The sequence below is a fragment of the Serinus canaria genome, chromosome 9 (assembly GCF_022539315.1).
Source record: "Serinus canaria isolate serCan28SL12 chromosome 9, serCan2020, whole genome shotgun sequence".
Lineage (NCBI taxonomy): Eukaryota > Metazoa > Chordata > Aves > Passeriformes > Fringillidae > Serinus > Serinus canaria.
The window spans coordinates 8,527,767-8,555,496 of NC_066323.1; the positions used below are offsets into that span (position 1 = coordinate 8,527,767).

Consider the following 27,730-nt stretch of genomic DNA (forward strand, 5'->3'; position numbering starts at 1 on the left):
CACTACCTCCACACCCTCTTGGAGGAGGGAGAAAGGGGCACTTTCCCCAGGTAGGCACAGTGGGAGATGCCCAGGCCCTTTTGATGGGGAATGAGAGTCCTGAGTAGAATACAACCTGGGGGTGCCACCCTAGACACCCCAATGTGGGCTGCATGGGAGATACCACCTCAGGAAAGCTGTTGGCCAAACATCCTGAGTACGGGGAGGATGTGACCCTCAAATGGGGATGATGTCTCCTCTAAGGTGCCTCTGGCACCTGAAGCAGGGTATCACCAGCTCCCTCACTGAGGAGTTAGCATGGCGCAGCTTCCCCAGAGCTGAGGCGAGATCCGAGGATGTGCGGCTGTTCCCGGAGGCAGCACCCAGGAATAAGGAATCCCAGAGAATGTGCACGGGGGGGTATCACCACCAGCCTCCTACAGGTGAGGTCCTGGGGGGCACGGAGGGTGTGTCCCCCCCAGACAGAACCCAAGGGGGTCACCATCCCCATCCTCGCCAAGGAAAGGCAATGGGGATGGATCATGGATCGGGGTCCCCTTCCCCGCGCCGGGCACAGAGGGGCACTTCCCCACCCCGGGGGTCCCGGCCCCGCCGTCCCGGGGGCGCTCCCGAGGCCGAGGGGGTAGCCAGCCCCGGCCCCGTGAGGGCGGAGTTCCCCAGCCACCCCCCACTGCTCCCCGGGGAGGCCCACGGGGCCCGGGCTCCACGCGTGGCCCCGGGGGACCGGGCCCGGGCCCGCGCTCACCCGAAGTCATCGTCCATGGACTTGAAGTAGAACTTGTAGTTGGGGCGGTTGAGGAGCCCCTTGAAGTCGCCGAGGGTGACGCGCTCGGCCGGGATCGGCAGCTTCACCAGGTACGGCGTCTCCTGCTCGTCCAGGTGGTAAATGATCTTCGTCTCGGCCGCCGCCATGGCGCCCCTGCCCGGCCGCCAGGCCCCCGCCTCTGCCTCCGCCGCCTCCTCCGCCCCGGCCCGGACCCCCAGTCCCGGCCCGGCCCCCGCCCGCGCCCCGGCCCGGCTGCGGCCTCCGCACGCCCGGTCCCCCCGCGCCCCTTGTTCTCCGGGTCCCAGCGCCGCCCGGCTGCACGGCGCAGGCTCGGCCTCGGCCGGCCCCGCCCCGCCCGCCGTCCCGGCCCCGCCGGAACCGGAACCGGCGCCCCGTGGGGCCGTGGCGCGGGAGCCAACCCAGGACCCGCCATGAGCCGGGACCGGGCTCGGCGGGCAGCGCGGGAGTTTGGGCCCAGATCTCGCCACAATGCTGGCCCGCACCCAGACCCCGCATCGATAGGAGACCCCCCTTGGCTGGCACTGACCCTCTCATTTGGAACGGACCCCCCAGACAGCCATCCACCCCTCTACTGCTGTGTCCATGTGGGTGCATGGTCCCTGGGACTGCCCGCCCCCAGCCCCATCACCCGTGGGTGCCTTGGGATTTATACTTTACATCCACATCCTCCTGTCCACAGCCTGGTACTCCCCGTGCACCCGCATTCCCAGGGCCAGCTGGGAATAAAGCCCTCCCAGGCTCCCCACCCCTATTCAGCTTTCACACCCCCTTTACACCCTCTGATGCTGCTTCACACACAGGGTCATTCCTGTGTCCCACGACCACCACTTCTGTCCACACCCCAGGCCTCCCCTTCTATCTCTGCAGCCCTAGTCCTTTATTGCACACGTCCCAGCCTTCCCCATGCTCCTCATCCAACTATGTGCCCCATGAGTACAGCTTACAAAACATGAGTCATATCCATCTCTACCCTTTCCTCCCATTTACAGACCCCTTTGAGCTCCCCGTACTGTCTCAGATGGCCACCACTCACAGGGACTACCACCCACCCCAGCTCCTCTTCAGCTACGGCCTCCCTCTGAACCTCTTGTCACCATCCAACAACTAACCCAGTGCTCAGACCTTTTCCTCACCAAGCAGACTCTCTCCTCTGCTCTTTATGAGAATCCTCTGCTCCATATACCATGGCTTCTTCAACTGGGCACTCTTTGGCTATGTGGCTTCTTCCCATCCTCTATCTCCCCAGACCCCAGCACATTCTTACCTACAGTCATCAGCACTGTGACCCCAGCCCCTAGGACTTGCCTCTGTTCCACAGCAGTGTCAGGCTGTCTGGTTTCCCCTCTGCACACCTTGCCAGTACCCAGCAGGCACCAAGGAACCATCTCCATCAGCAGTTTCCCGGAGTTGTGGCTGAGAGCAAAGCTGTGGTGGATGGAGTTTTGGGAACACCCACCAACAGGAAGGGCAAGAACCGCCTTGCACCATCCTGGATTAGAAGGAACAAATGCAGAGGAAGCACCACACCATGGGCCTGCACAGGGCATGAGACTAGATCAGCCCTCAGACTAGACTGCCCTGCCGTAGGAAAAGGAGCCAGAGAGATCCTATAGGGAACAGAGCCAAGTTCCTCAGGCAGGCAGGCTGAGCTAAATAAGCCCTCTAATGCATTAGAGTCCTGCAGGCATTGCTAGTAATTACCTGGGCAGCACTGCTAGACTGGGGGAAGAACCTGACATTAAACTGAAAAAATAAAAAAAATTCCAGGGAAGTCCTCAGGTAAACAGAAGTTGTAAGAGGTCTGAGACTCTCCCATGTTTTCACATCAGCTCTTGGAAGATTGTAATTTCCTTATGCTCGGAGCTCTGTAGTAAAAGCTGGTGTACCTGGAATAAAGAATCTAGGTCAGGAATGGAAAAGTTTAGTTTAAGTTGCTTCTTCCTGTGTCAACCCTGAAAGAGCTAATCTTAAAAGTCTTTTTGCAACACCCCTCTGCCCCAAAAGCAGGCACATGTGAAAGAATCCTAGTGTGTCCCTGGCAGGGCCACCGACTCACCCACCTCCCAGCACAGCCGTGGATGCACCTCGGAGCCTGCATTGTATACATTAGACACTTTTGTTACCAAAAGAGCAATTTTCGGTAATGCTGAGCTCCCAAGGGAACACAAGCAGCTCAGGGGAGGGGTACCACACCCCCAGGGTGGTAGTAGATGAAATCTCATTGCTACAGCTGCCTTCTCTTTCAAAACAAGCCAAGTGACTGAATAGACTCAATGATAGATCAGTTTCACTGCTCACAGAGGCCTTGTGCTGTATGACTCACTGAATGGAAGTTAAGAACACAGTGCCAAAGAAATTAGCAGGAGGGGATTGTGCTGTGCACTCCAAGGTCTACAAGGAAGAGTTTCTGAACTGCCTGTTGGCTTATTTTTGCAATTATGGCAACTTAAAAATTGCAGCATTGATAACATTGCTTCTCCTTAGAGTACACAGGCTTCAGACATTTTAGTGCATCATGGAACAGCCCATAGAGGTGGATGTAGTTGAGTTCCATCACTTACACCTTTAGGCAAAAACAAATTATTATCTTCTTTTAAAAGGGTTACTATTGTTAACTGAAGTTGTAGCTTTGATACAGGAACACCAGGTTCCTCCCATCCATCCATCCATCCATCCATCCATCCATCCATCCATCCATCCATCCATCCATCCATCCATCCATCCATCCATCCATCCATCCATCCATCCCTCCCTCCCTCCCTCCCTCCCTGTCAGACGGGAAGGCAGACAAGTTGATTATTATAGCCTCAGGAAAATAAAGTACTTAACTGCTTACATTGCTCAGAGATGGTAGCAATGATTCCACATTCAAGATCGCTCTCAAAGGCATTTCTAGTCTTCCAAACAAAAAAACCATCTTGACTGAAGCAACAAGAAAGCACCAAGCCCACCCTACACTTCAGCAATGGAATAAACGCTCTTTTAAAAAGTACAACACGTATCAGTACTAAGGATACTGCACCATGCCAGAACTCCACCTTGGAGAGTATCAAGTGTTCTAATTTGTTTTCTTTTTGCTACTCTATTCTTGGCATCTGTAACACCACCCCACCACACACAACACCAACGCCTGAAGGATGTGGCCGTAGAGCAACATTCTCCCCTTGGATTTTAACTCTCAGGTAAAAAGCAGCTCGTACCACAAAGTTGGAGCAAGGGAGGAAGGAATGTGGAAAAAACAAAAGTGGAATTGTTACTTGGCAGAAATAATCAAGAACTTCTGGCAAAACTGAGCCATTTACAGCGCTACATGTTAAATTTATTCTTAAGCCATCTTTACCCTGTAAAAGGAAAAAAAAATATTTGAGATGTCCAAGGAGATTTTAAAATTACCAAGTCTTGCAGCTGGTTTGTAAATGGTTTTTCTGTAGCTGCCTCTGCCAGTTCTTATTTCCCAGCATCAGGAGGACACAATGCATGACTTATCAGCCAACATTCCCATCAATTCCCATAATGACAAATGATAACAGATTTCTTCGGATTTAAGGTTCATCTTTGCAACATAATTCTGTACAAAACCAAACCTCACCCACTTCAGGATTCCAAGTTTGGAAGTTTTAATGAATTGTTCTCTAGTTGCAAACAGGACTCATGAATTACCATCAAACACTTTCACCAATTCAATGCTGTGCTGATTTCCTGTATGGCTATTGTGTGCTTAAAATCTGAGGAAAAAGCAGTGATGAGTTATTTAACTTACACATGAAGCCCTGATCAGGCATGTAAAACTGGAGACATACAATTTCAAGTCAAAAAAACCAAACAAGCTGGTAACACCAGGATAGTTTTTATTTGCTCCCTGAATTAAATATTGGCAGATACAGAAAATTCAGATACCGACTATTTCCCCAACATTTACAAGACTGAGTTTGCAATGTCAGAAAACAAGGACATTTATGCACAATCCTGGCAATTGATAGTGTGAGTGCACAAGATGGCCCTGCCTGAACATCAGCTTTTTAGAGGCAGTATCCCTGGTCTCCATCATCCATGCTGTCCCCTCACTGACAATTGTGGCACCACGGAACGGCCAAGTAAATATCCTGAGTGGGCAGCTCCAGTGCATTTCTCCCTGCAAAGGATTTATTCCATGCTCCTCCTGAAGGGACAGAGGCTAGGTCAGCACATCCAACGAATAACCCACCTATGAACACAAGCTGATGGTTGCAGTACTCTGCTGAGAACAGGGGAGAATGCAGCACAGTGACACTTCCAAGTAAGCTGTTCTTAACGGCCTTGCTGCTGCCACACATTGTCTGAGCCAGAGGCACACTCACTCCCTGCTGCCTGCCGAGCTGCTCTGCAGCTGCAGAGCCTCACAGTGGGTCTGCAGTACTTTCCCTGCTGTCTGAGGGAAGTTTCAAATAAATAAACGGCCATGAAGTAAGCAAGCTTATATAACTGAAATCATGTGGATACACAGACTGTGTGCTGCTGAAGGAAATACCATTCGCTCCTTTTCACACTGGAGCAGAACTTAGTAACTTGCATTCTCCTCAAAGCAACGGGCACAGTCAGTTCCCCCAGAGCAAAATACAAGTGTAGTTGGTGCAGCAGGAGGAGCCAGGCACCTCTGCTCCCTTTTCACAAAAAAAAAAAAAAAAAAAGAAACAGACACTTCTCTAAACCATGTCTGCTAAGCTGGGGGCACAGAAGAACAATCACATGCAGGATATGGCGATCTGTACAGCCATCAACCAACCCTGTGGGGAAGGTGAGCACACATCACCCCCAGTTCTACAGCACAGGAAACACATAGTTTTACCAACTCCACTGTGCAATTTGTGTTAGATCCTAGCATGGCAGATGGCAAGAGATTTTCCCTTTTGGAAAGATCACAGAAGTACCTTCTAGGCTGCAAAATGCCTTGGGCGTCCTCAGACAGCTGCATCTTCTTTAGGCACAAGAACTCCTGAATTCTAGTCCTGCACTCCAGATCCTAATCCACATGCTCTTACTCACCAACCTTGCCAGTGTCTCTTCAGCAGGAGTTCCCTTAGCTCCAGAAGCAACAATGACTCCAAATACCTCAGCTGTATGACCATTCTTCCACAACCCTGATGGTTAGATCTACAGGGGCATCATATGCATTTGCATCTACTCTCTCCCTTTGTATTAGTAACAGGGACCTCCCAAAAGATAGCTTATAGTACATCATATCCAGGCTCCAGAGGGATTTTAGGTATCACCGCCTCCTGCTTTTCCCTTATAGTTTTTATACTGGGTTGCAACATAAGGTGCAAATGAGGGAGGGAGGGAGGGAAGTGGCAAAGTTGGGAACACACAACTGAATTAATGATGGGATTGTCAGTCACTTCGATGTCAGGCCCCACATCTATACACCATGCACTGGCATTGATCTTGCCCTGCCCACTTGGCCCTGAAAGGCAGTGAGAGCCTCTTCTCATGCTGAGCCACCATGTCAGTCTTGGTCGCCGTCAGACGACTCCTCCTCTGCCTCCTCCAGCCACTGGATAAACTTCTGGAGCTGCAGAGAGAATGGAACATAATTGGGTAACAATTGACACCTAGGAGATGCTGGAAATGCTCAACAAATACACTGTGTGAGTGAGCAGCACTGTCATACACAAGAAAGTGTTTCCAGAAGAAACAGAAATGAAGGCAGTTTGAGGGAGCAAGAGAAAATTAGGTGAAAAACAACTGGGATGCCACAGACAAATGTAGATTGATTAAACTCCTAAAGGAGATTCCTCCAGTCAGACAATCCCTCCAACACTCAACAAAAAGACGAAAGCTTGAGAGGTTTCAGAGCTTCAGGGCAAAGAGATGGCAGCTGCACCTTAGCTGACTTTTTTGAAAACTCTGCTTGGAAAAAAAAACTCATCCCTCAGAAACTGCTATTAAAAAGGCAGTTCATCTTACATTTTAACTGGGCTTGAACAAGCAGCTGAAAGCACTGCTGACCTATACTAAGAGCTGATTTTGCAAAGGTCTTGAAAAAAGTTGTTCTTTAGATGGCTTTTTTTCCCTCTACTTTTCTTCCAGATCCAGGGAGAAGGACTGGAACAGGGCTCAGCCAAACTGCAGCACAAAGTTCTGCCTGATGGAGGAGGGAAGTTTATATGCTCCTTGCAACAGAAGCCAAATGAAATACTCAGTACAGCAAATGCTTAGAAATATATGTGAAGGGACTGCTGAGCCAGGAATGAAAGCTTCAAAGGAATTGCATGGGGCCAGCACACAGGGCATTGGCCTAAAGCCCATTTCAAATGGGTGTTGGCTTAGAGAAGCCGTGCTGCTACTCCAGAAAGTGCTGGCCTCGTGCTACAGAGAGCCCACTAGAAACAATCCTCATACTACCTCCATTTCTTATCCAAACAGGATGATTATGGCAGAATGCACAGAAACTGTTCTGGAGAACAAATCTGTGTTGCTTAGTGTTCACTGCACTGGTGTGTTTCTTGGCCTACCATGTGATGGCAGCTGCTCCACAGAAGGTGACAGTGACACCAAACTTTACTCAAAGTTTCTTTCAGCAGCTGTTGTCTGTCTCTCTCCCCCAACCCCAGCCTCTCCCAACACCTTTGGGACTCACCCGTTGGTTTTTACGAAGCTGCTTTCCTTTGTCAGACGTGTCCCGCAAAGAGAACCAATTGAGAATTACATCTTCTTCCAAAATTTCCAGCTGGTAAAATGTCATCAACACCTGCATCAATCAGGAAAGAGCAACAGGCTTTCTATAAACTCTTTTGGGACTAGCTCATGTCCAAGTACAAAGTTTGCACGTAATCTGTGTCTCTCGGCTCCGTCTTCACCAGAAGGCACTCAGCCTGCTTCATTTTCCTTCTACTGTTAAAAATAACTGTGATTCTCCTACCAAGCCTTATGTTCCTGACAGATGCTGTGACACATAATGAGTCAAAGTTCAAGCCCCATCAGCTTCAGCTCTGAGGATGCTGGGTATGACTGAGAGCAGCGGGCAGTGAGGGGTCACAGAGGACATCAGGTCAAGACATAAGTTCTCTTTTAAAAGCAACCCAAACGCCATCCCCAAAGCAGATCCAACAAGCAACTGATGCCGGCTCACATTCAACAGTGACACGTGAACCTATCCAGCAGTGCTCCTCCTCCTGCCAGTTCTCTCTCTGCAGTGCCTTATGGCAGGTGTCAAAGCAATTGGTCATTCCTCAGCTCAAGCCTCTGCCCCATGAGTGAGGGGGAGAGGCAATCAGGCTTTCTCAGGGTGCCTTTGTGCTCAGGCAGAGCAGGCACTTCGCATCAGTCTCCTTGCAGCAGAGCACTAACAAAGCTGGCTGCCAACTCCAAATATAAAGTGTCACTTCAATTCCCAGCCTCCAGGGAAACCCAGGCCCCTAGAACAATGGATACATGCCAAACAATTGCTGTAATTCAAGGACATTTTGGCTCACCAAACTGAAGGCTTTTGGCTCCAGTCCTAAGTGCTTTGCCATCAGCCAGAAGCACTGGTAGCAGAAGTTAGCATTACTCTTTCTTGAGGAATCAAGAGCTAAGCAGGCTCTAGGAGAGCTCTTCCAAAACAGACAGGGGCTTTCTGGGTTGCTGCTAAAGAAGCCTTGTAATCCAAGTCAAATGCTCTCCATGTGATAAGGCAGACAGAATGTAGGGACAAAATATTTGTGAAGGATGGTGAGGAGGAATATATGAAAATTCTCAGAAGCAGGGAGACAGATAATAAGCCACATGACAGCTTTCCTATTTACTCCCTATTTCATAACTAGCTCAGCCTGAATAAAATTCCACTTTTATTCCCAGGTCTTGTGTTTTGCACTCCAAAGTAGGATAAACCATTTAGCAGTAAGATCCCAGGGACCAGGGAGAGATAAATGAAGAAAAGCTCTTCCTAGACTGAGTCTCTGGCCTCGCCTCTTCCAGCGTCACACAACAAGGGCATCTATGTTGGAAGCTGCAAAATAATAGCTCCCCACAGGCTGCAGGCTGGTAATTAATACTCACTCTCAGCTGTGCTCCCTCAGAGGCACAGGCAGACACAGAACTATTTTTTTTTAAAGAAATTGTTATAAATGGATTTTCTACACACCCTCTCCACCGAGATTCCAAAATTCTCTCCCTTAAAGCAGAGAGGTGATGATGTAAATAGGATGCATTCCACTGTGAATCTAGCAAAAATAGATTTGGGAGAGGATACTCACTTTAGCTATCGATGTGCAGAGACTGTCATGTTCCAAGAAGAATTCCTCAATGGCACATAAGGCATTCAAGTGATCTGATGCTCGTTTTATGTAGTTCTTAAACAATGGGGTCCAGTTCTTCAACAGCTGCAGGGAGAAAACACAGAAGAGTTCCAGAGCTGAGATGGATGGGTGAACTCAGCTCTGTGTCTCAGCTGGGTTACACCAAGAAAGTGACCCAGAGAAGCATTTTATGAAACTATTCAGCTGACTACTTCAGGTATTTGACCCTCTCTGTCCAATAAACAGATAATATTGAGTCTCACATGTGAGGACAGAACATGGTTTTACTAAGCTTTCAGAATATATATTTGCTTTCTTGTTTTTGCCTCTCTGAATGGAATACCAGATCATTACAATGAATGTTGTTCAATGGAGCGTGGTACTCAAACAAAATCTCTTCTCTCACTGCAGACTGATAAGGAGAGATACCTACATGCTATTCAGAGCCTCCCCCCACAGAGCAGCTGACATTTCAGTGGAATTTTCCTTCAAAGCAGAAGGACGAATAAGGAAACATAGAAAAAGATAATGCCAGGTTAATTACCAGCTGAGTACAAGTGAACAGTGAAAAACAACCACCCCTAAAACAGGAACGTGTCAGAGCAGCCCCTAAGTGCAAATCACACATTTGCTGTGTGCCTACAGGCTTGTTTGGATCCTGAAGCCTGCTGCAGGGAATGAGTGGGAAGAATGAAGGGCAAAAAGTTTTTACACTATTAGCTGTTCTCTCTCCTCCAAGGCTTATTTTTCTTAAGTCTTAAGTTTAACGATTTTAGTGGTACCTCTTCAAACAATATTTCTGAGTCCCCCACAGCTCTTTCCCTTGTTGTACATATCTGGGAAATATGCAGCAGGGAGCTCTGCAAAGCAGCACAGACTGACCTGAATCTGGGATAGGAGATAATACTTAGATCCCTGTCCATAAAAATTTTAAAAGGTATCAGAACTTGGATAAGATACAAAAATTCTTCATTGGCCACATCATGACCTGACCATCCTACAAAAGCATTGTAGGAAATTAAATCAGAGTTCCAAATATTTTTTAATTTAATCTTTTTTAACTACACCCCTGGCATGCCTGCACAGATACACAGGTCTGCTGTGCCTTCATCAGTGTCTCCTTACAGAACAAATCTGGTCTGTTTTGAAGGGAAACTGGCAATTCAGAGGGGCTTGGGGTGTGATGAAGAAGCTTTGAGTCACGTACATTTGGGGTTAATCAGCATCACACCCTCCAGGGTAACTGTTAACAGGTAGCAGACCTGAAAGACGGAGAGCTCCAGGACACACAGCAGATCTACAACCCAAGCTATGGAGATAGTCCAGGCTGGTGTGGACTACCAAATTTAGCCTCAGCTAGGAAACAGTGCTCATCTGCTCTGTAGTACTGCACCCCATCACCTCTTCAGACACATCTGCTATGCAACCCTGCTAGAATCTGCATGCCTCAAGCAGAAACAAAGAAGGGGATTAGTCCAAGCAAACTCATCTGTACAGTGGTACACTGACTGGTTTAAGGGACAACAGTAACAGCACAGAAAGATCCTGATCATCATGGTATGACAATAAAACAACAGAGGGTTCTGTGGCATATTTCAGGAGGTACTTTAGCAAAATGCTTAACGCCAAACACTCTTCTCTCCTCTACAACCATCTCCCCATTCTTATTATTCTTTGGAATCTTCACCTCAATTGCAGTAAAGCTACTGGAAAGTTCTTTCCAGGTTAAGAAACACTTTGTAATACCTTTCTATTAACACCTTTAAATAATAAGCAGGCATAAACCTAACCAGAAGCTATTGAGTTTCTGAAAGCAGGTTATTTATACAGAAAATACTCACACCCCAAGGCCCAATTCAGTGTGCCTGCTGATGGAAAAGGGAAAGAAGAAAAAATATACCATGTCAAGTTGAGAACATGCACTGCACTGTAACTGGTGCTAGTGGGGGTAGTTAGACCACAACAGCATCTGTGCTAATCACCATAAATGGCTTCAGAGACAGCAGAAATCCATTTGGTCTGCAAATAAGCAATCCCAGTGTGTTCACATGCACTCCATTACAGAATCCTAGTTCTGGGAAAGGTCTATAGTTCTAGGAAAGGTCTGTTCCTGCACCTTCTCTGCTTTACAACTTGCACAACAGCTAAACAAGATGCCTGACACAGATCAAACTGGATACTTCTATTTGTCAAGCCTCCATGTTTCATCTGAAAAAAATACCCATGGGCCTATCCTTTACCAGATGCTTGTTTCCTAAAATTGCTGCAACACTTCAGAGCTTCATGCTCAGGGGCCAGCACTTCAGACCACATAGTGTGGTTTCAAGTCAAACCATACATCACAGCTATGGCATTCCCACAATTTCCCCTCCTGAGCTGCCTGGGACTGCTCTACCATAGGTTTTACATAAGCAACCCATCTTATTTCAGCATCTCTTGGTCAGAGTTGAGCTACAAAGAGAGTGAGAAACATAAAACAGGTCTGTAAGGTTCAGTGGGCTTCAGATACCCATCTCTCTCAGAATGCAGGTAGCCCCATCTCACACAAAATAACACTTTTCCATAACTACGCCATCACGAGCAGCTGTCAGCCCAAAACTGCTATTGCCTGAGGCAGTTTTAGCTGCAAACTTCAGCAGCAACTACTTTTATTATGTACTAACCTATACCAAGCCTGTGCTTGGGATTTGCAGAGTGTAAATAAGAATTAGTAAATTAATGGAGTATATTTTTTACTAACCAGGGAATTGCAAGCTGCAGAGAAGCCACTGTTCCAGATGCTGTACAACTTCTGCCTGAAGAACTGATCTTTGCAGAACACTGCTGGTAAATACACAAAGCTGCTGCCTCAGAAGAACAGTGATATGTGTTCAATAAGCCTTTGAAGGCTGGGTCATTACATCTATTAGAGTACATCTCACCCCAAATACTGGGTTATTGTAACAGTGACAGACACCACGAGTGCAAGTGAACACACCTGTACCTCACCAGGACACTGTGCTCCTGTTGAATGCAGTGCAGAAAGCCAGCACAGCAATCCTGAACACAGTGAAGGATTCTCTAAGAAACTTCCTGGCTGTTCTTTACAAGGGAGAATCTGGAGAAATGCTGCCATGATGGTCAATTCGTTTGACACCTGGCTTTATTTAATAAATCTAAGGGTAATTTTTATTTCATAAATGAACACAATTCCCTGCCTAGACAAATGCCAAATGGCATGACACATGGCCACTCTAAACATCACATTTTGATTATTACTACTTCTCACTAAAGGCGAGCTGAGTTGCTCTCTATGCTGCTGAACATGAATATTAGCTTTCCTTTGATGAAAAAGATATGGACAAAATTACCCAGAGAAACTCTTCACCTACTACCACTGTCTTTAGCTTCTAGGGGTTTGGGGCAATTGCACAAAACTTCACGCATTTAATGCTTCATCCCAGACTAGAACATCTTCTGACTGGGTGCTGCAGTGAAATTCTCCTTTCCCACTCATGCTACAGTTAAGACCTAATCTGGGAGACCAAGAGATGCCATATCCCAGCTGGGATAAAAAAAACCCCATCCTATATAGCTACCAATTCCACAAAAGCTGTTGTCTAGATGTACTGCTTTCCACTCAGAATCTAACACCTGCTCCAACATTTTCTTTGGTCCTCCTCCTTCAATTCTCTTTTTCTAGGACAGGACATGCTATTCAAGAAAACAGTCTGGGAAAATGAACAAAAGCAAGCAGAATTTAAACAGAGTGAGCAGGAAAATCTCACTAAGCCATCTGAAGAACAGATCAGTTTCCATGGATGTCTTCTGCAGAAGGCATCTCCACATGTCCAAAAGGTGAATTAAGTAGCATGCTTACACCTACACAAAGGAGAATTAGTTTTCCACCCTTTCCCATCAATTGAAAGTACATACTTCCTCAGAGAAAGAATTATGAGGAAGTCTAGTGTTCCTCTCAATCTCCTATAAAAAAAGAATCCTAATAAAAAAAAGTAGTCTGTCCCAAACATGCATCAGACCTATTCATTCTGAAAGAGCATTTTCAGAATCTGTAGTTTGCGAAGTCAAACACATAAATGGACTGTAACAAGGAGACAAAGATACTACAATGACTTCAGCTTGGGTGAACAAAACCATTAAGAGAAGACTGCCTGCTTTTTAAAACAGATCCTACCCTGTTTTGTCTGCCATAAGGCAGGAAATTGAAATTGGTACACCCAACTATACAACCCATATCCCAAGCAACAAAGCAGAACTTTATCTTTGCACAAAGACAACAATATAATGCCTTTGCATTTGGCTGGAAAAAAAAATTGGCACCAATTATGGTATGCAGTAAAATAAGACCTTGGAAAGGATCCCATTGGGAGAGGAGTGCTCCCCATTGCCCCAGGGACAGGAGTTGAGATGGATTGGAACAGGGTTGCTGGAATGCAAGCCTGTAAAGACATCTCTAACAGACCTCCTCTTTTCTCTTTTCCAAATTATGCTCTTCTACTGTGTCACATAGGCAACAGAAACAACCACAGGTACTGAAGTAGAGCTCCCACACCTACAGTCTCAGCTGAGCTCTGTCAAACAGGAACAACAGTTTCAGTTCATTTTTATTTCTATAGAAGACAAAGAGGCTCATGAACTCAAGGAGTTCAAGTGGCTCCAGGCTTAAACAAAAGACATTTCTCAGGCTGGAACTACCTAGGGCACACAGAAAGACTGTTACACACTAGGAGAAGACAAGCCCAAAGAAGAGTCAAATGGAGCAGGACTCACAGGAAGTAATGCTGAGAAATAGTTCTGGGAGTCCAGGTTTGCATCCAGCTGCTGCAGTGGGAACTCCAGGATCACTTTACTGAGCACCTGCATCATCTCCTTCAGGCTAATGTTATATGCATACCTACAGTGAAAAAGGCAAAAAACCCTCAACATTTCACACTGTCTGATCTCTGCAGACTGTGCCTATTCACGGAGATAGAGTAGAAAATCTGATTTTCATATTCCCAACCTATTTCTTATTTATTTCGTTTTCCAGATATTCAGATAATAAAATCATTTGCATTGCATCAGACCCTGCATAAGGCTGTAAGTCCTGAAAATCTGTTTTCACAATTGGAACAAGCTACTGCAGGGACAGCACCCTCACATTTACCAGAGTGCTGCAGGAATGCTCTTGCACAAAAGAAGGCACACAGGTTTGGATTTGAGAAACACTAGATAAAAGGCACTCTGATTATGTGTTCTAGACTTGCTGCTGTAAAAATACTGTGCACAAGTCACACCACAGCACAGCCCCAGCTGCAGGCAGCTGGCTGAATGCTGCAATGCCCAGAGCAACAGACCCTGCATGAACTTCTAGACAGTCGTGCCAAGAACTGGCCTTTTCTCTTCAGTCCACAGTTATTTAGCAGCAATTCAATCTCTTGTTACAGAGAGGGGGCAGGAAAAGCCTAACCACCAAGGATGCTAGAGGTGCAGCTGGTGCTCTCCATCAACTCCTGCTGTCATTCAGTCATGATGTCTAAGCTGCATTTTTCCTGCTCCATACTGACAAAATGTCTAACAATGGGCATTCACGTGGTTTCTCCTCTTTTGACATGCCTGCTCTCAATCCCAGCTGTTCAGCATAAGGGACAATATCCCTAAGGACATCCCCAACTCACTTGAGGGAGTTGATTTCCAGGACCAGGTTATCACAGGAAATGTTTTCTTCTTCACCTCTTTGTAACGTACCCAGAACCTCATTCTGGAAAACTAATGAAAGAAAGGACAGGCAGTTAGATACGAGGGAAAAGCACAGATTCTCCAAACTGCTCATTACTGAAGGAATGATGCCCTTCACAAAAAAAGCATTCTGACACAGATGTTTATTTGTTCTCTGTACGCTGACACAAACCCACAGCAACTATAATTATAAATAGTGGGATATAATTCAAACAAAGGAAACCACCTACTACATGTCATTGATCTATCCACAGAAACAAGTACAAAGCTATTTACCTCTGCAGCCTTCTAGAGCAGAGTTTCTGTTATACTTTCACAATCTAGCCTTTCCTACTCAGACAAACCTCATCTTCCCATAACTGAAAGTATTAATTCAAATCTAAAATTTATTGGTTTCATTTCCTTTGAGGCTATAATCCAATATGAGAAAGTTTTTGGGTTTTTCCAATTTGGCCTGAACCTCTTTCAAATCCAGGTAAGCTTAACACAACAAAACAAAAAACCAAAACATCTCTGCCAAAAGAGGAAACTCCTACAAGAACATTTATTTCTCCAGAAAGATTACAGCACTAAGATGTCCATACAGAGAAACTCTAGTGGACCATCCCATAGTCTCTAAAATTAGGCAATGATACTGCCATTTAAACAGACAACTCAGGGAGGTCTCTTTTATGAAGGTCCAGTAATGAGGAATGAGAAAGATGGAGACTCTTTGCTAGCTTCTCATCCTTGACTGCCTTGGGTTAACCCAGCAGTGATACAGGGAATATTAAAGAACTCTGTAGAAAATGCAGGAAGTGAGATCAGGAAACATATCACAGAGGTGCACAAATTTTCCAATACATCCAGAGAATGCAGCACAAACCTCACACACTGCAGTATCTACAGAATCACTGTTCTTCAGAGCCCATCTCACCTTTGATGTCATCCAGCTGAGGGGAAGCTGCCCGACTGTCTGGCTCCTCGGAGCCCATGCTCAGGTCACTGTCAGATTCACTCTCTTCCTCTGAATGCATAGCTGGGCCTGAGGAAGGACAAGATGCAGCATTCAGCACTCAAAAGCTGCAACGATCATATGCCATGAGGAACCAGGTGTACCAGGGACTTCCCAACCAAGTCAGCAACTATCTGTCCTTGAAAGGAAGCTTCTATTTACAGGTCCAGATGATTAGATTTGCTGCAGAGGGAACACTAGAGCTGGCACGAGGATAATGGGATTTTTTGGAAGTCTGCAGGCAGACAGCAAAGGACACGGATAGAAGTAACTGCATTTTGTGCAAACTGCTGAGTCACAATGGAGCAATGTCAGCAGACACTGCCACTGGCAGGAAGAAAGCCAGCAGCACCTGGAATAGCCAAAGCATATTCCCATCTGAGGGAGGGCCTGGTGTCCCATAGTGCAGCATTCCCAGCACAGATAGCTCTGTGTGTTAGTGTGAAGCAATTATCTAACAAACACCTTCCACAGAGCACAGGTACAGAGAATCTGGTCCATGACCTGCTTTTAACTCTCACATTCCCTCCACACATAGCTGTTATCTGGAGCCAGTCTGCTTCACCTGCTTCCCAGGTCTTCCTCTGGATACAATCACCAGCATGCCACTTGCCTCGTGTCCCAAACACACACCTGTCTGCTCAGCCCAAGGTGACCACACTAAACTTTTCCTCACCCCATAGGCTTTGCCTCTGCTCTTCTTCATCATCTTCATTCTTGTCATCTGCTTTCCAGAGATAGCCTCTGCCCTCTGAGCCTACATCCTTTTTATTGTAACCTGAAAAAGAACCAGCAATCAGAGTTGTAGCAGATCTGCTTACAGGCAAACCTGAAATAGACCGTATAACCTGCATGTTACTGCTCCTAAAGAGACTTCATGAAGAGGGAGCTGGGATTCCTGCAGATGCACATGGATTTCAGCTTTCATTTTCTCACATGCCTTGACAAGTGACTTACTCCTTCTTAGAGGAGAAACATTTGGCAGACCATGTTTAGATCCCTTGACAAACCCACGCTGTAGCATCAGTACTTTACAAGGACAAAGCCCTTAGACTCAGCTAAATATCCTTGATTGCCCTGATGAAAACCCATAGGTTCCAGGTTGAATGCAGCTCTAAGCTCCACCCTGGCACTGTAGTGTCTGGAAAGGTGCTGGTAAAGACCCCAAAAGATCATGAAGCACTGGTAAAGACTGCAAAAGATCATGGAAGAAAAAACCTTCTGCATATCTTTAGTGCATGGAGACAGAGACTCTCATACCTTTCAGTTTCACTTTGCTCTCCTTGTTCACACCAGAATCATCACTGAACTGGTCATCGTCCTCTTCCTCCTCATCTGGGGGGTGCAGAGAGATCACTGTGCCCTCAGAGAGAGTGATGCCAGGACCTACTACTACCTGAAAATATATGAAACACATCTTAATGAAAAACACTCTGACTGCCCCAGCAGCTGCAGACAAACTGTCACTAAGTGTAACTGAAGACACCAGCACTGCAACTTTCCACACTATACTGCCCCAGCCAAGCAAAGGGAAGAAAAGGGTGGGAGCAGTAGCACAGTCTCCACCTCTGCAAAAAGGCTTGGGGAAGTCCTGTGTTCTGGAATAGTACAGGAGAGGCAGAAAGCAGAACAGACAAAAATCAGCTCACCTGAGAAGAGAGGACACAGCGGGGCTTTAGCTTTACTTTCTCCTTCACTTCAGCCTCATCACAGATAACAGAATGGTGGATCTCCACGTTATCTGCTATGTGCACTCGGTCCCACAGAACAGCTCCATCCAAAGTGACTTCATCACCTGTTATACACCACCAAGTACAAATATGTTGAGGAAGGCTGTCTGGTGCTCTCTGACACTGCTGAGTCTTACTGGCTTACTTAAGTCTTACATCTTACTGACTCCCAATCCCCTTGATGCATGATGGATGTTAGACGACAGGGGAAGAAACAGCTCATGAAAATGGGGACAGATGTCCCTCATTGGCAGGATGGTGGTGTTTGATAACTGTAGATCAGTAAAGGTCATGCATTCTCTGCTGCTGAAAAAACTCATTTGCATGAAGTACTTTCCAGCTTCATTATGGTACCCTGGAAACTTTAATCTATTTTCTCTGCTGGAAAACCAAGCTTTTCTCCCTTCTCCCCATTAGCAATTAATCAGTGCCCACCTATCATCCGCTATCAGTGCAAAGCTTTTAAAACTGAATTCCAGCAAATGTGTGCCCTGGCCTGGCACATTCCCCACTCCTGCACTCACCTATCCTACAGTTCTGCCCAATAACACTGTTGGTGATGGAGCAGTTGCTGCCAATGACCGTTCCCTGCCCGATGAGCACGTTCTCTTCCAGCACGCTGCCGTGGCCGAGGCTCACATCCACCCCTCGGTAAATGTTGTGTTTAGAGTGGGTGTAATTCTGGTTCTTGTCATCAGTGAAGTTCATCTCTGGAGTGAGAGGATAAACCCAGCGCCGGATGATGTCAGAGCACACAGCTTCGTACATCAGCAGGTTGCATATATGAGCACCATAGTCTTCTGTTGTTACATGCATATGGATCTGGTTCCCCAGGACCTGGCAGACAGGCAGAAGCACATCAGAGGGTTCTCTAAGGAAAAGTAACAGGATCTCCCTTGTAACAACCCTCTCCCCTTACCTCCTCATTCACCAAGAGGCCACGCACAAAGTCATCCCGTGTCTGGTAGTCAAAGTTGTCTGTGAACAGTTCAGCCACCTGCCAGGAATAAAGTACATGGAAATACTATAGGTAGAGCCAAGTTATACAATATAGGAAAGTGATGGTCCTGCCTTGAACAAAGCTCTGACTCCTTCTGCTAAGAATATTGACACTCCCGTCTCCTCACCCTACTATTCCTCCAGAACCCATGAACAGATTCTGATTTTCAAAAGGGGCAAGACATTGCTTTAGCATTTCCAAGCAATTTTCCCAGCCTTACTTTGTAGTTTCACTTCCAAAGGAAGGCTGCAGACAAACTTTATCAGATCTGGAAGATATGTTAGAAAGCCTTAGCTGGAATAACCCTGAATGTTACCCTAACATGGTACCAGGTTAAAAGTACTGACACTTCTCCACAGCACAGGCACCACCTCTGCTCCACAGATGGTATTATATCCAAAGGGAAATAACTTATTTCCTGAAACAGTTTCATTCTGTACCAAATCAGCCAGTCTCTGGATGCATTCACCATGCAGTTCTGCCTGGGCTTGAGCAGTGGATGCCAGAAACAGACTGAGCCCCCATGTGTTCCACACAGCAGCACCACATGATCACCCAGGTCCTCAGCTCAGCCTGTTCTGTTTCCCAGACCTGGTACTCAGGCCACACACGCCCTGCACACCAGCACTACCAAGGGAGCAGTGCAGACTGAATTTTGGACCTTTGGAAGGGCAGAGCTCACCTGTGGAGAGCAGATGCTGATATGACAATCCAGCAAGTCATGGCGCACCTCGACGTTTTCAATAGAGTTCTGGAACAGACTCTGAAAGAAGAAAAAATTCAGGTGACCTGAGTGCCTCATGCAGTATCGAACCCCAAAAGCCTTCTATAAGCCAGGGGCAGTACTGACTGAATTATTAAACTACCTGAAGCTCTGAGGATCAGAGAAATCTACAGTCTACACTAGACCCAATCTAGCAGGCACAGACTGGCCATACACAGAGCTGAGTGTCAGCCAGCAGAGACTGCCCCTGCCTCTACACAGTGCAGGTCTCCCAGAAACACCTTATACTTCCAACAATCACTTTTCCTCCAGGAGGCTCCTTACCTCAGACTCTGGGAACTACAACTGTACAAAAAACCCACTGATAAATCCAAATACAATTTTTACAGCTGGGGGTCAGTTTTGCATTGCTGCATTTTGTTTCTTTTAGTTTTTCCTTTTTTGTTTCCTATGGTGGTTTGTACTTCCATTTGAAGACATGAAATAACCTCCTGATTACCGATTTGGGGATGAAAATATACAATCACAGCCTTAGTTATGAGTTGAAGAAAGAAACTGGTCCATCTATCTCATGGAGAAAGGGTCTTCACAGACATTTAGAGAGCATTTACTACGTTATTAGGTGAACAAACAGGTAAAAGGACTTGTAATTCCACCCCATGTCAGGTTCAACAACACTTCAAAAAGGAAAGGGTTGTTAAACACTGGAATGGACTGCCCAAGGAAGTGCTGGTGTCCCACCCTTAGAGGTGTTTGAGAAATGACTGGATGTGCCATGGTCTAGTTAATAAAGTGGTGATCAAAGGTTGGATTTGGATCTCAGAGCTCTTTTCCAACCTAAATGATTTGGTAAAAATGGTCTATGTATGGTAGTGGTATATGCAACCCAAATTGGGAGCCCCTGTGATATCACAAATAATATCCCTCCCTTGTTTTACATCATGGAAAGGAAATAAAGGTCAAAACCTGAACTCTGAGAAATCATCTGCCTCATGCTCAAACCGGAATGAGGCACAAACATGTGTGTCCCAGCATGATTTCACCAAGCCTCAAATAAAGATCAAGGGGGGGAAAAGCCATTTACCCCAAGTTACTTCCTATCATCTGCTCCTCCAAGAGGAGCAGCTAGGACAGGTCCCCAGCCCTCATTCAAGGAGGATCTCCTTGTGTGGGCTGCCTCACTACCACAGCCCTTTTCCACCTGCCAGGCTCCAGACGCACCATAGGAAAGCGGAATCGTTTCAGCCCCTGCGTTCTCTGGTAGTGAAGGACACGGTTTGTGGCACTGTCCATAGCAATAACAATGTCATCCTCCTTGCACCTGGCATGGTGGCCAGGCGAGGACTCCTTGAATATCATCGTCATCACGGACACATTCTTTTGCATCTTACGACGCAACCTGAAAAAGGAGGGCAGAACTATGAGAACACTCCTTAGAGAGCTACAGACCGCAGTCTCAGCACACCAGGCAAGCATTCACTCTTCCAGCACCTACTTGTGTTCTTCCAGGGCTTTGGATATATTGAAGTTGGACACCACGTCGCCAGTGACCAGGATGAAGTCAGAACGAACAAGGGACTTGGCATCCACGTCGCGCAGCACGTCCCCAAGGGAGCGGTACAGGTCCGAGGTGACAAAGCGCACCGTGTTGGGAGACGTGTGCCGGCACCACTTGGATTTCCTGGAAGGAAAAAAAACATCAGGAGAGCATAAAGAGGCTGTTCCCACAGACGCATTAGGACACAGTGTCCCAGTGCGTGCCACACCTGTAAGGGGGTGTGAGGAGCATCCTGTGACAGTGAGCCCGCTGTTGCCAGGCTCAGGTACATTCAGAAGGGGAGCTAAGGAGCAATCCCACAACACTCAACCCTTCTAACACTGCACAACCACCCTCCTACACCGCAGGGACAGTCCTTTCTGAGATATGCTGGGAGACCACTGCTGAAAGGGTGTCTCACAGTTTTCATACGAATCAGTGAGACCTTTGAGGCTTGTTGGAGGGCAGACAAATACTTTCCAGGATAAAACTAAAGAAAAGAAGAGATTCTTACTGCAAATGCTCTTTTATCTCAGCTGACTTCCAACAGCAGAAAACAAAGGTTTCTTCTACTCCTGTTGCTGTTAGGAACTCCAAGGTATAATCAATCATGGCCACATTTGCCATAGGTAAAAGAGCCTGAAAAAAAAAAACAAAACACCATAGAGATAGCTGAACAAACACTCAGTACCCCAACATCAGCAACAGCCCCTTCCAACTTGGGGATCTAATGACATCAATAGTACCAGAAACATAACACAAGCAACTGCTCCACCAGGTTTTATAAAAATCTTTTAGACTTGATCTAAACAGTAATAGCTAATTTCTGATCTTTTAGGGGCAAATTTTCAGTTCAGAAAGGAAGGCATAAACAAGTGAAGTTATCACTGAAAACTGTTCAAGAAAACTCAGATAAATGACAGAGACTGGAAAAGAAAAGTGCTGATTCCCTGACTCAGGCTTTTAACTGCTTCAAGAAAAACCTGTCAGACATGAATGATGAAGCCACAGGAATATGAGTGTCCAGAATTAAAAAAGGGGAATGAAACCCCAACATAAAGTGAAGTAAGTACTCTCTTGAATTGAGATTCAACACACACTTATTAAACTGAGTTACTGAGTCACACCTGAGTGATGGCATACCATTCCTTAATTCATTTTTGGTGCTGTTCCATTTCAGGCTTGAGCTTGCATGTATAATTACAAGCACCACCAACACTTAATCAGCAAACGAGGTGAAATAATTACTCAGACCTAAAGTCTCCAGAAGCCTTTAACACTCAGCCTTTTGAGACGGATAATTAAAGTACTATGCCCACCCATTTTCTGGCCATATTCTTTCACGCATTACAGCTGGCAAGGGCCAAGATTTCGTTTCTTTCCTTTATCAGAAACAAGCCTGTCCAAACCCGCTGCCAGTCCTGCACCAGCCGCAGACGAGGAGCCGATAGCGCAGCTCGCCACGCCACATGGAAAAGAGGAGAGCCCCGACACAGCGATCGATCCTCGCCGCTTCTCCAGCGGGGGATACAAACTCCTGCGGGCGAGAACTGCCGGAGCGCAGGAGGGCGGGAGAAGCCTCGTCCCCTCCCCACCCAGCCCGATCTCTCGCCAGCTCCCTGCGCACCCCGGCCTCCCGGGGACAGTGCACACCGGACAGGCGGCCCCGGAGGCACCGGCGCGGCGCAGGCAGCAGCACCCAGAGGGGATTTCTCACCCGCGGCCGGTCCTTGGAGATCGGGAAAAAGCGGCGGTTGAAGCTGTCGGCGACCAGCACGGCCTGGAGCGGCGGCGGCGGCTCCTCCTGCGGGTCGGGGCCGCGGGCAGACCCCCCGCCCGCCCCGCGCCGCGCGGTACCGCGGGCCGCCATCGCCGCACGCGGCCGCCGCCGCTTCCGCTTCCGCTCGCGACGGGAGCGGCAACGGGCGCCCGGCGGGGACACAACAGCGCGGGGCGGCGCGTCCCGGCGGGAACGGGGCGGGAACGGGGCGGGAGCGGGGCGAGGGCTGCTCTTTGCCTCCCCATCATCTCCTTCTTCCCGGCGTCACCTCTATGGCGAAGGTCCGCCGTTGGACGGCCTGAGGAGCGGGGAGAGGCGTTTCATCGCCATCCCCCGAGGAAGGAGCGGAGGAGGAGCAGCGCAGTTCCCTGCCATGGCCGGGCACGGTCGGGACCCGGCCTGGGGGAGGCCTGAATGTCCCCACAGACAGCCCCAGGTGGCCTTGGGGTGTCAGAAGTGCTTTGGTGTCACCCTGGTGGTGTCTGGTTTTGGGAGCAGTGATGTTTTCTCATACACTTCCTAGCAGCGTCGTGTTTGTGCTGCGTTCCCAAATGTCCAGACGCTCCTCCTGCAAAGGACAGCCTTGATGTGAAGCAGCCCGTCAGCGCACAGCTCACACCTGCCATCAAAAAGCTGTCCCCAAAACCCGCAGCCCCTGAGGGACCCCTCGGAGCCCGCTCAGAGACCCTTCCACAGCGGATGGGATGAAAGGAGACGTGGTTTCTGAGGGTGGGGGTGGCATTTTTCTTCCCCTCAGCTTGGTGGAGCAGCTGGGATGCTGCAGTGCTGGTGTCTGGCTGTCCCCCTGCTCGGACACTGTCACTTCCATGGGTCCTGATCCCCTCTAGCCATTCCTGCCCCAGCCCAGGCTCCGTCCTCGCTTAGCTTTGATTGTGTTTCAGTACTATCCTGGTCCTCAGAAGGGATGGGCCATGTACAGCCCTCAGCACAGAAAACCTGCCCTCCGCTGGGTTCATCTGCTGCCTTTCCCTGCCGCCCGTCCCAGGGCTGCGAGACTTGCCTGGCACAGTTCACACAGCACTGTCACCGGCTCAATTGTCACCGAGGAAAAGCTGTGTGATAACCCTGCATTCAAAACCAGGGAAAGGCTGAAAGACCTCCCTAGGGAGCTCCTAACTGGATGGCAGCAGAAGGGCTATGGAGAGCCCTGAGCCTGGCAGCAGGACAGCCTTTTCCCGTGCTGGCTGCTGCAGGAGCTGGTGCTCGCTGCCTTGCCCCGTTGTCACGCTGCTGCTCTTCTCCACATGGGACAGGTATTGACAGCACCTGCTCTGCCACCTCACCGGCCTCTCTTGCTTTCCCTCAGTCCCCACAAATTGACCCACTGTGACACCCTGCTCTGGTCCTCGCTGCTGTCATCTGCTACTGGGTGACAAGCTGAAGACTCAAAGTCTCAAATTCAGTTGTGGTCTGATAGAAACACAGGGCATTTGCACCCCCACCTCTGTGGCAGGGCCTCTCCCAAGGGCGGAAGGTGGCACTTGGTGCTTATCTGTCCAAGGCACACAGTATAGGCAGAGGGAGGGAAATTAAGGGAGGCACCTCTTAACTGCAGACATAGAGCACTGCCCCAATATCAAGGACAGTGCTGTATAGCCCCCGTGACATTGCTGAGAGGTCTTCAGTAAAGGGAAGAAATCTTTAACAGGCACCATGCAGGATTCCTCTCCACTGATTGAATTGCAGATCCAGGACTGATGTAGAAAACAGTCTCCTCTGTCTCCTGAAGGACTCTGCAGCATTGGGTATTCCCTGAAATTTCCCTGAGCAGTTAAAATGTTCAGGCATCACTTAGGTGGTACCATCTGTGCCTGGTGACTTGTGACTGAGCCCTTGCTGTGCCACAACTTGCAGCAGAGTTGCTTGACCTTAGCTAGTGGTCTGGAAAAAAGCATCAAGGATGGACACAGCAAGAAAATAGAAATGAACTGCCCATGGGAAGTAAATAATCCTTATCCTTTTCAAAAATAGGTATCTGCATACCCTTGGGAATTCTGTTGCCCTGGCAGAGGAACTAACCCCAGAATAAAAGCTCCCAGATGGTTTCAGTCCGGGGGTTACAGCCTGAGGAGTGATCCAAGAGGTGGATTTGTCATTGCCTGAGGGCAGGACAACATCTTAATTCCTGCCTGTGTGGCACTAAGTGCATAAACAGCACCAGAAATCAGGTCTGATCCAGCCTGCACAGCAACTGCGTGTGTTGGGACTGGGCACAGAGAGGTTGACAGGGGAATCAGTAGATTATCTGGCTAATTACATCCTGTTCTCTCCAAATGAGGCAAGTTTCCAAGACGTTGCCCTGGTAAATTGGCAAGAATGGGGAAGACAAATCAAGGTAATTGCTAATGAACTAAACTCAAAATCAACTTGATAAATATTCCTCAGGCTTTGCAGACACATTTTCCTTTGGTCTCACCAGGAACTTGGAGGCCAGCAGCACCAAGGCCAAACATTTTCTGAAAGCAATGTAATTCCAGGGGTGCTTTTAAAATGAAAATTACCTCATGAAAATTGAAATGAGATGGAACTGGGTTTGACTGGAGGTCTGTCAATCCCAGTATCCCACAGTGGCTGGGTAAGGGAAGACACAGAGACTGTGGGACTTTTCCTTGCTTCCTCATCCTTGGATATCCTAGACAGAGCACATGCCCTGGACAGGGCAGCATACATCGACTCTGGGAATGATGAGCTTGGTGGGGATGCTCTGTTTTCTGGGACATCTTTCTGGTCCCTGTTCCTGCATTTTAAACCCTTTTCCCTTTTCATTTGGTTCTTTCCTGGCTTTTCCCTCTGCAGACACAATGGCCCATGAGCCATCTCCAAGCCTTGGCAGGTAGCTCTGGGTCTGGTCCTGTCTTAGACAGCTTTGGGGCCCCACATGGGCTGAGTGGAATCAGGGGGTCCCCAGAGTGGTGAGACTTGCAATGAGGAGGATCACAGGTAATCTGCATGGAAGAACCATGTGCCTAACACAAGGCTCATTTCCCCTCACATGTCCTGACCAGCAGCTCTGATGCTCTTAGAGCATCCTTCAGTGCCTACAGCAGAGTTGAGACTTCTGTCATCTCAGCTCCAGGTAAGGGATGCAATTAGTGCCCAAACTCAGCTCTTCTTGGCCCACTGCATGCTGGCAGGGAGCCTGGTTTGCTTGGGGCTATTCCCACACTGTGGCAGAGGTGACAGGGGCAGGCCGTGAACCCTTGCACACAGAACCCCGGGCACTCAGGGCAGTGTCCTGGACTTACCCAGGACAGCTGACACTCATTTGGCACGTCTAGAGAGGGGTCTGCCTGCCCCAAGCACCCTTGGAGGAGCTCCTGCCCCTGAGAGAAGGGGTAGGCAATGGCCAGGACATGGACATTATCCAGTACTCTTATACATCTGAATGACTCTGTGCCTGACACAAGAATTACCGGAGCACTGAACCAAGTCCTGTAAGGAAAAATAAAACTGCAGACCACAAGTAAGTCAGTAAGCATGAAAGCCAGACAGATTCTACACCCCAGCCCTTCTGCCTCCCTCTCTCCCACGCCCTGGGCTCTGGCCAAGCAGGGACAGCAGGGATACTGACTCACAGGCTATTCATCTACTCTTTGCTCATTTGGGCTTCTCCTGTGCTTCTCAGACGAGGATTTCTGCCAGAAGAACTGACAGGCCTCGTCCGCTCTTGGCTCCTGGGTTGACAGACTTGAGAAGGTGAACCAGACATGAAGCCACCCTGTCTGCATCCCCCTGTGTTTCCAGTTCTTCTGGGCCAGTGCTTGCAGAGCTCCCTGGTATTCCTTTCCACCACATGTGCCCAGCATCCCTCACCTGCTAACAGGGAGAATGCACTACTGCTGCCACAACTCTGGGCTACCACAACTCCCTGTACGCAGCTGCTGCTGTAGCAGCTGGGACATGCAATGAGACAGGAGCTGCATCAGCACTTCCCCAGCTACCAGAATATGGAGACAGGGTGGGAGGGGTCCATTCACAAGGAGCAAAGCATTCACAGCACAGAGGTGCTGCTGGTGGATGTTCATCCGCTGTCTCTGGATACCACACAGGTATGTTAAACTAAGCAGGTTCCCCACAGGTGGCACGGGTCTCCTTGGAGGGACAGGGGACAGCAGAAGTGCCCCTCTGCTTACTTAAGAGAAGGGACATCAATGTGACAGTCTGTCTGCCACTACTGTCCCTGCCTGGAGCTCAGGAACCTGAAATGAGAGGGAAAGCACAGCAAGGTCCCAGGCTAAACTTCTCTCTAATTTACTTCTCCTTAGGACTTTTCCTGGTCCCAGGTTCTGCCCTCATAGATACAGGCTGAGCAGTAGGATATACTGCCTTGGATATTTTAGCTGAGTTTCCATTCCAAGCCTTGCTCCAGCTTCTCCTGCTTGCAATGGTTTTTCTTCCTTCACATGGTCTCAGCAAGCAACAGCTCCTTCCAGAATTCTTAGGTAGCTCATGGATGAATTCTCTGTGATACGATTCATCCTTCAGGATGCTGCTTCCATTATACCTCACCAGCAGCTCTCCTGAGGAGAAACACCAGCCCCAGCGTGATAAGACATGATGATGCTCATGTCCAACTAACAGACATAGTCTTGCCCAGGTAACCATGGTGCAGATGCAGGAGCTGCCCTTCTACTAACACTGCTCATGCTCTGGCTCCATCCTCTACTGACTCATCCCTCTGGTCACTCTCAGAGACTGAGGAGGCTTTGGCCATGGCAGGCATAGGCTCCTCAGTGAGCTCAGTGAGGACACCCTGTCCAGGCATGGAAAATGAGTCAGTGGCCATCTGACATGCGTGGCATGTGCTCCAGCCACAGGGACAGCAGTCCCTGGAGGCAGCCACCCTGTATGACCCCAGAAGCTGCTTAAGCCTGAAGAGCAAAGCACATTTCCCATGGGGGACAGTACTGGAGAAGTCACAGGGACAGGCACTCCCAGTCACATGGGGACTGCCTGAACATGAACACCCTGAAGCAAGGCTCCTCAGTCTGCAGAGTTCTCCTGCCCTTTCTAAATTCCTTATTCACATACAATGTTTTGTACTGCTGCTGCAACAGCAACACCTCCTTCCCTGGAGACTCTGGCCTTCAAATCCTACCGTAGTCCAGGGTTCACCCCCTGCTTTGTGCTCCTGTTTGTCTCTGCACTGAGCCATGTGAAATGGGGTGGCAGTCTCTGAGCAGA

General features: G+C 48.2%; 2 protein-coding genes across 3 annotated transcripts in view; both read right to left on the reverse strand.

Annotated features, from left to right (window-relative positions):
• DVL3 (dishevelled segment polarity protein 3) overlaps positions 1-984 on the reverse strand; it is a 33,639-nt gene extending 32,655 nt beyond the window's left edge. For both annotated transcript variants that reach the window (XM_030227173.2, XM_030227172.2), the window contains exon 1: positions 746-984. In XM_030227173.2, the coding sequence (XP_030083033.1) occupies positions 746-912 (167 nt within the window). In that variant the 5' untranslated portion in view covers positions 913-984. The remainder of the gene's footprint in view (positions 1-745) is intronic.
• A 3,634-nt stretch (positions 985-4,618) lies between these two features.
• On the reverse strand, positions 4,619-22,654 carry EIF2B5 (eukaryotic translation initiation factor 2B subunit epsilon). The gene is made up of 16 exons (XM_030227195.2): positions 22,463-22,654; positions 21,260-21,384; positions 20,704-20,889; positions 20,430-20,607; positions 19,167-19,247; positions 18,404-18,481; positions 18,009-18,321; positions 17,404-17,549; positions 17,015-17,150; positions 16,431-16,532; positions 15,677-15,784; positions 14,700-14,790; positions 13,813-13,936; positions 9,001-9,126; positions 7,404-7,514; positions 4,619-6,335 (listed from the first exon to the last, which is right to left on the reverse strand). The coding sequence occupies exons 1-16, from the start codon at positions 22,613-22,615 to the stop codon at positions 6,270-6,272; spliced, it is 2,124 nt and encodes a 707-aa protein (XP_030083055.1). The 5' UTR covers positions 22,616-22,654; the 3' UTR covers positions 4,619-6,269.
• Positions 22,655-27,730: the final 5,076 nt, after the last annotated feature.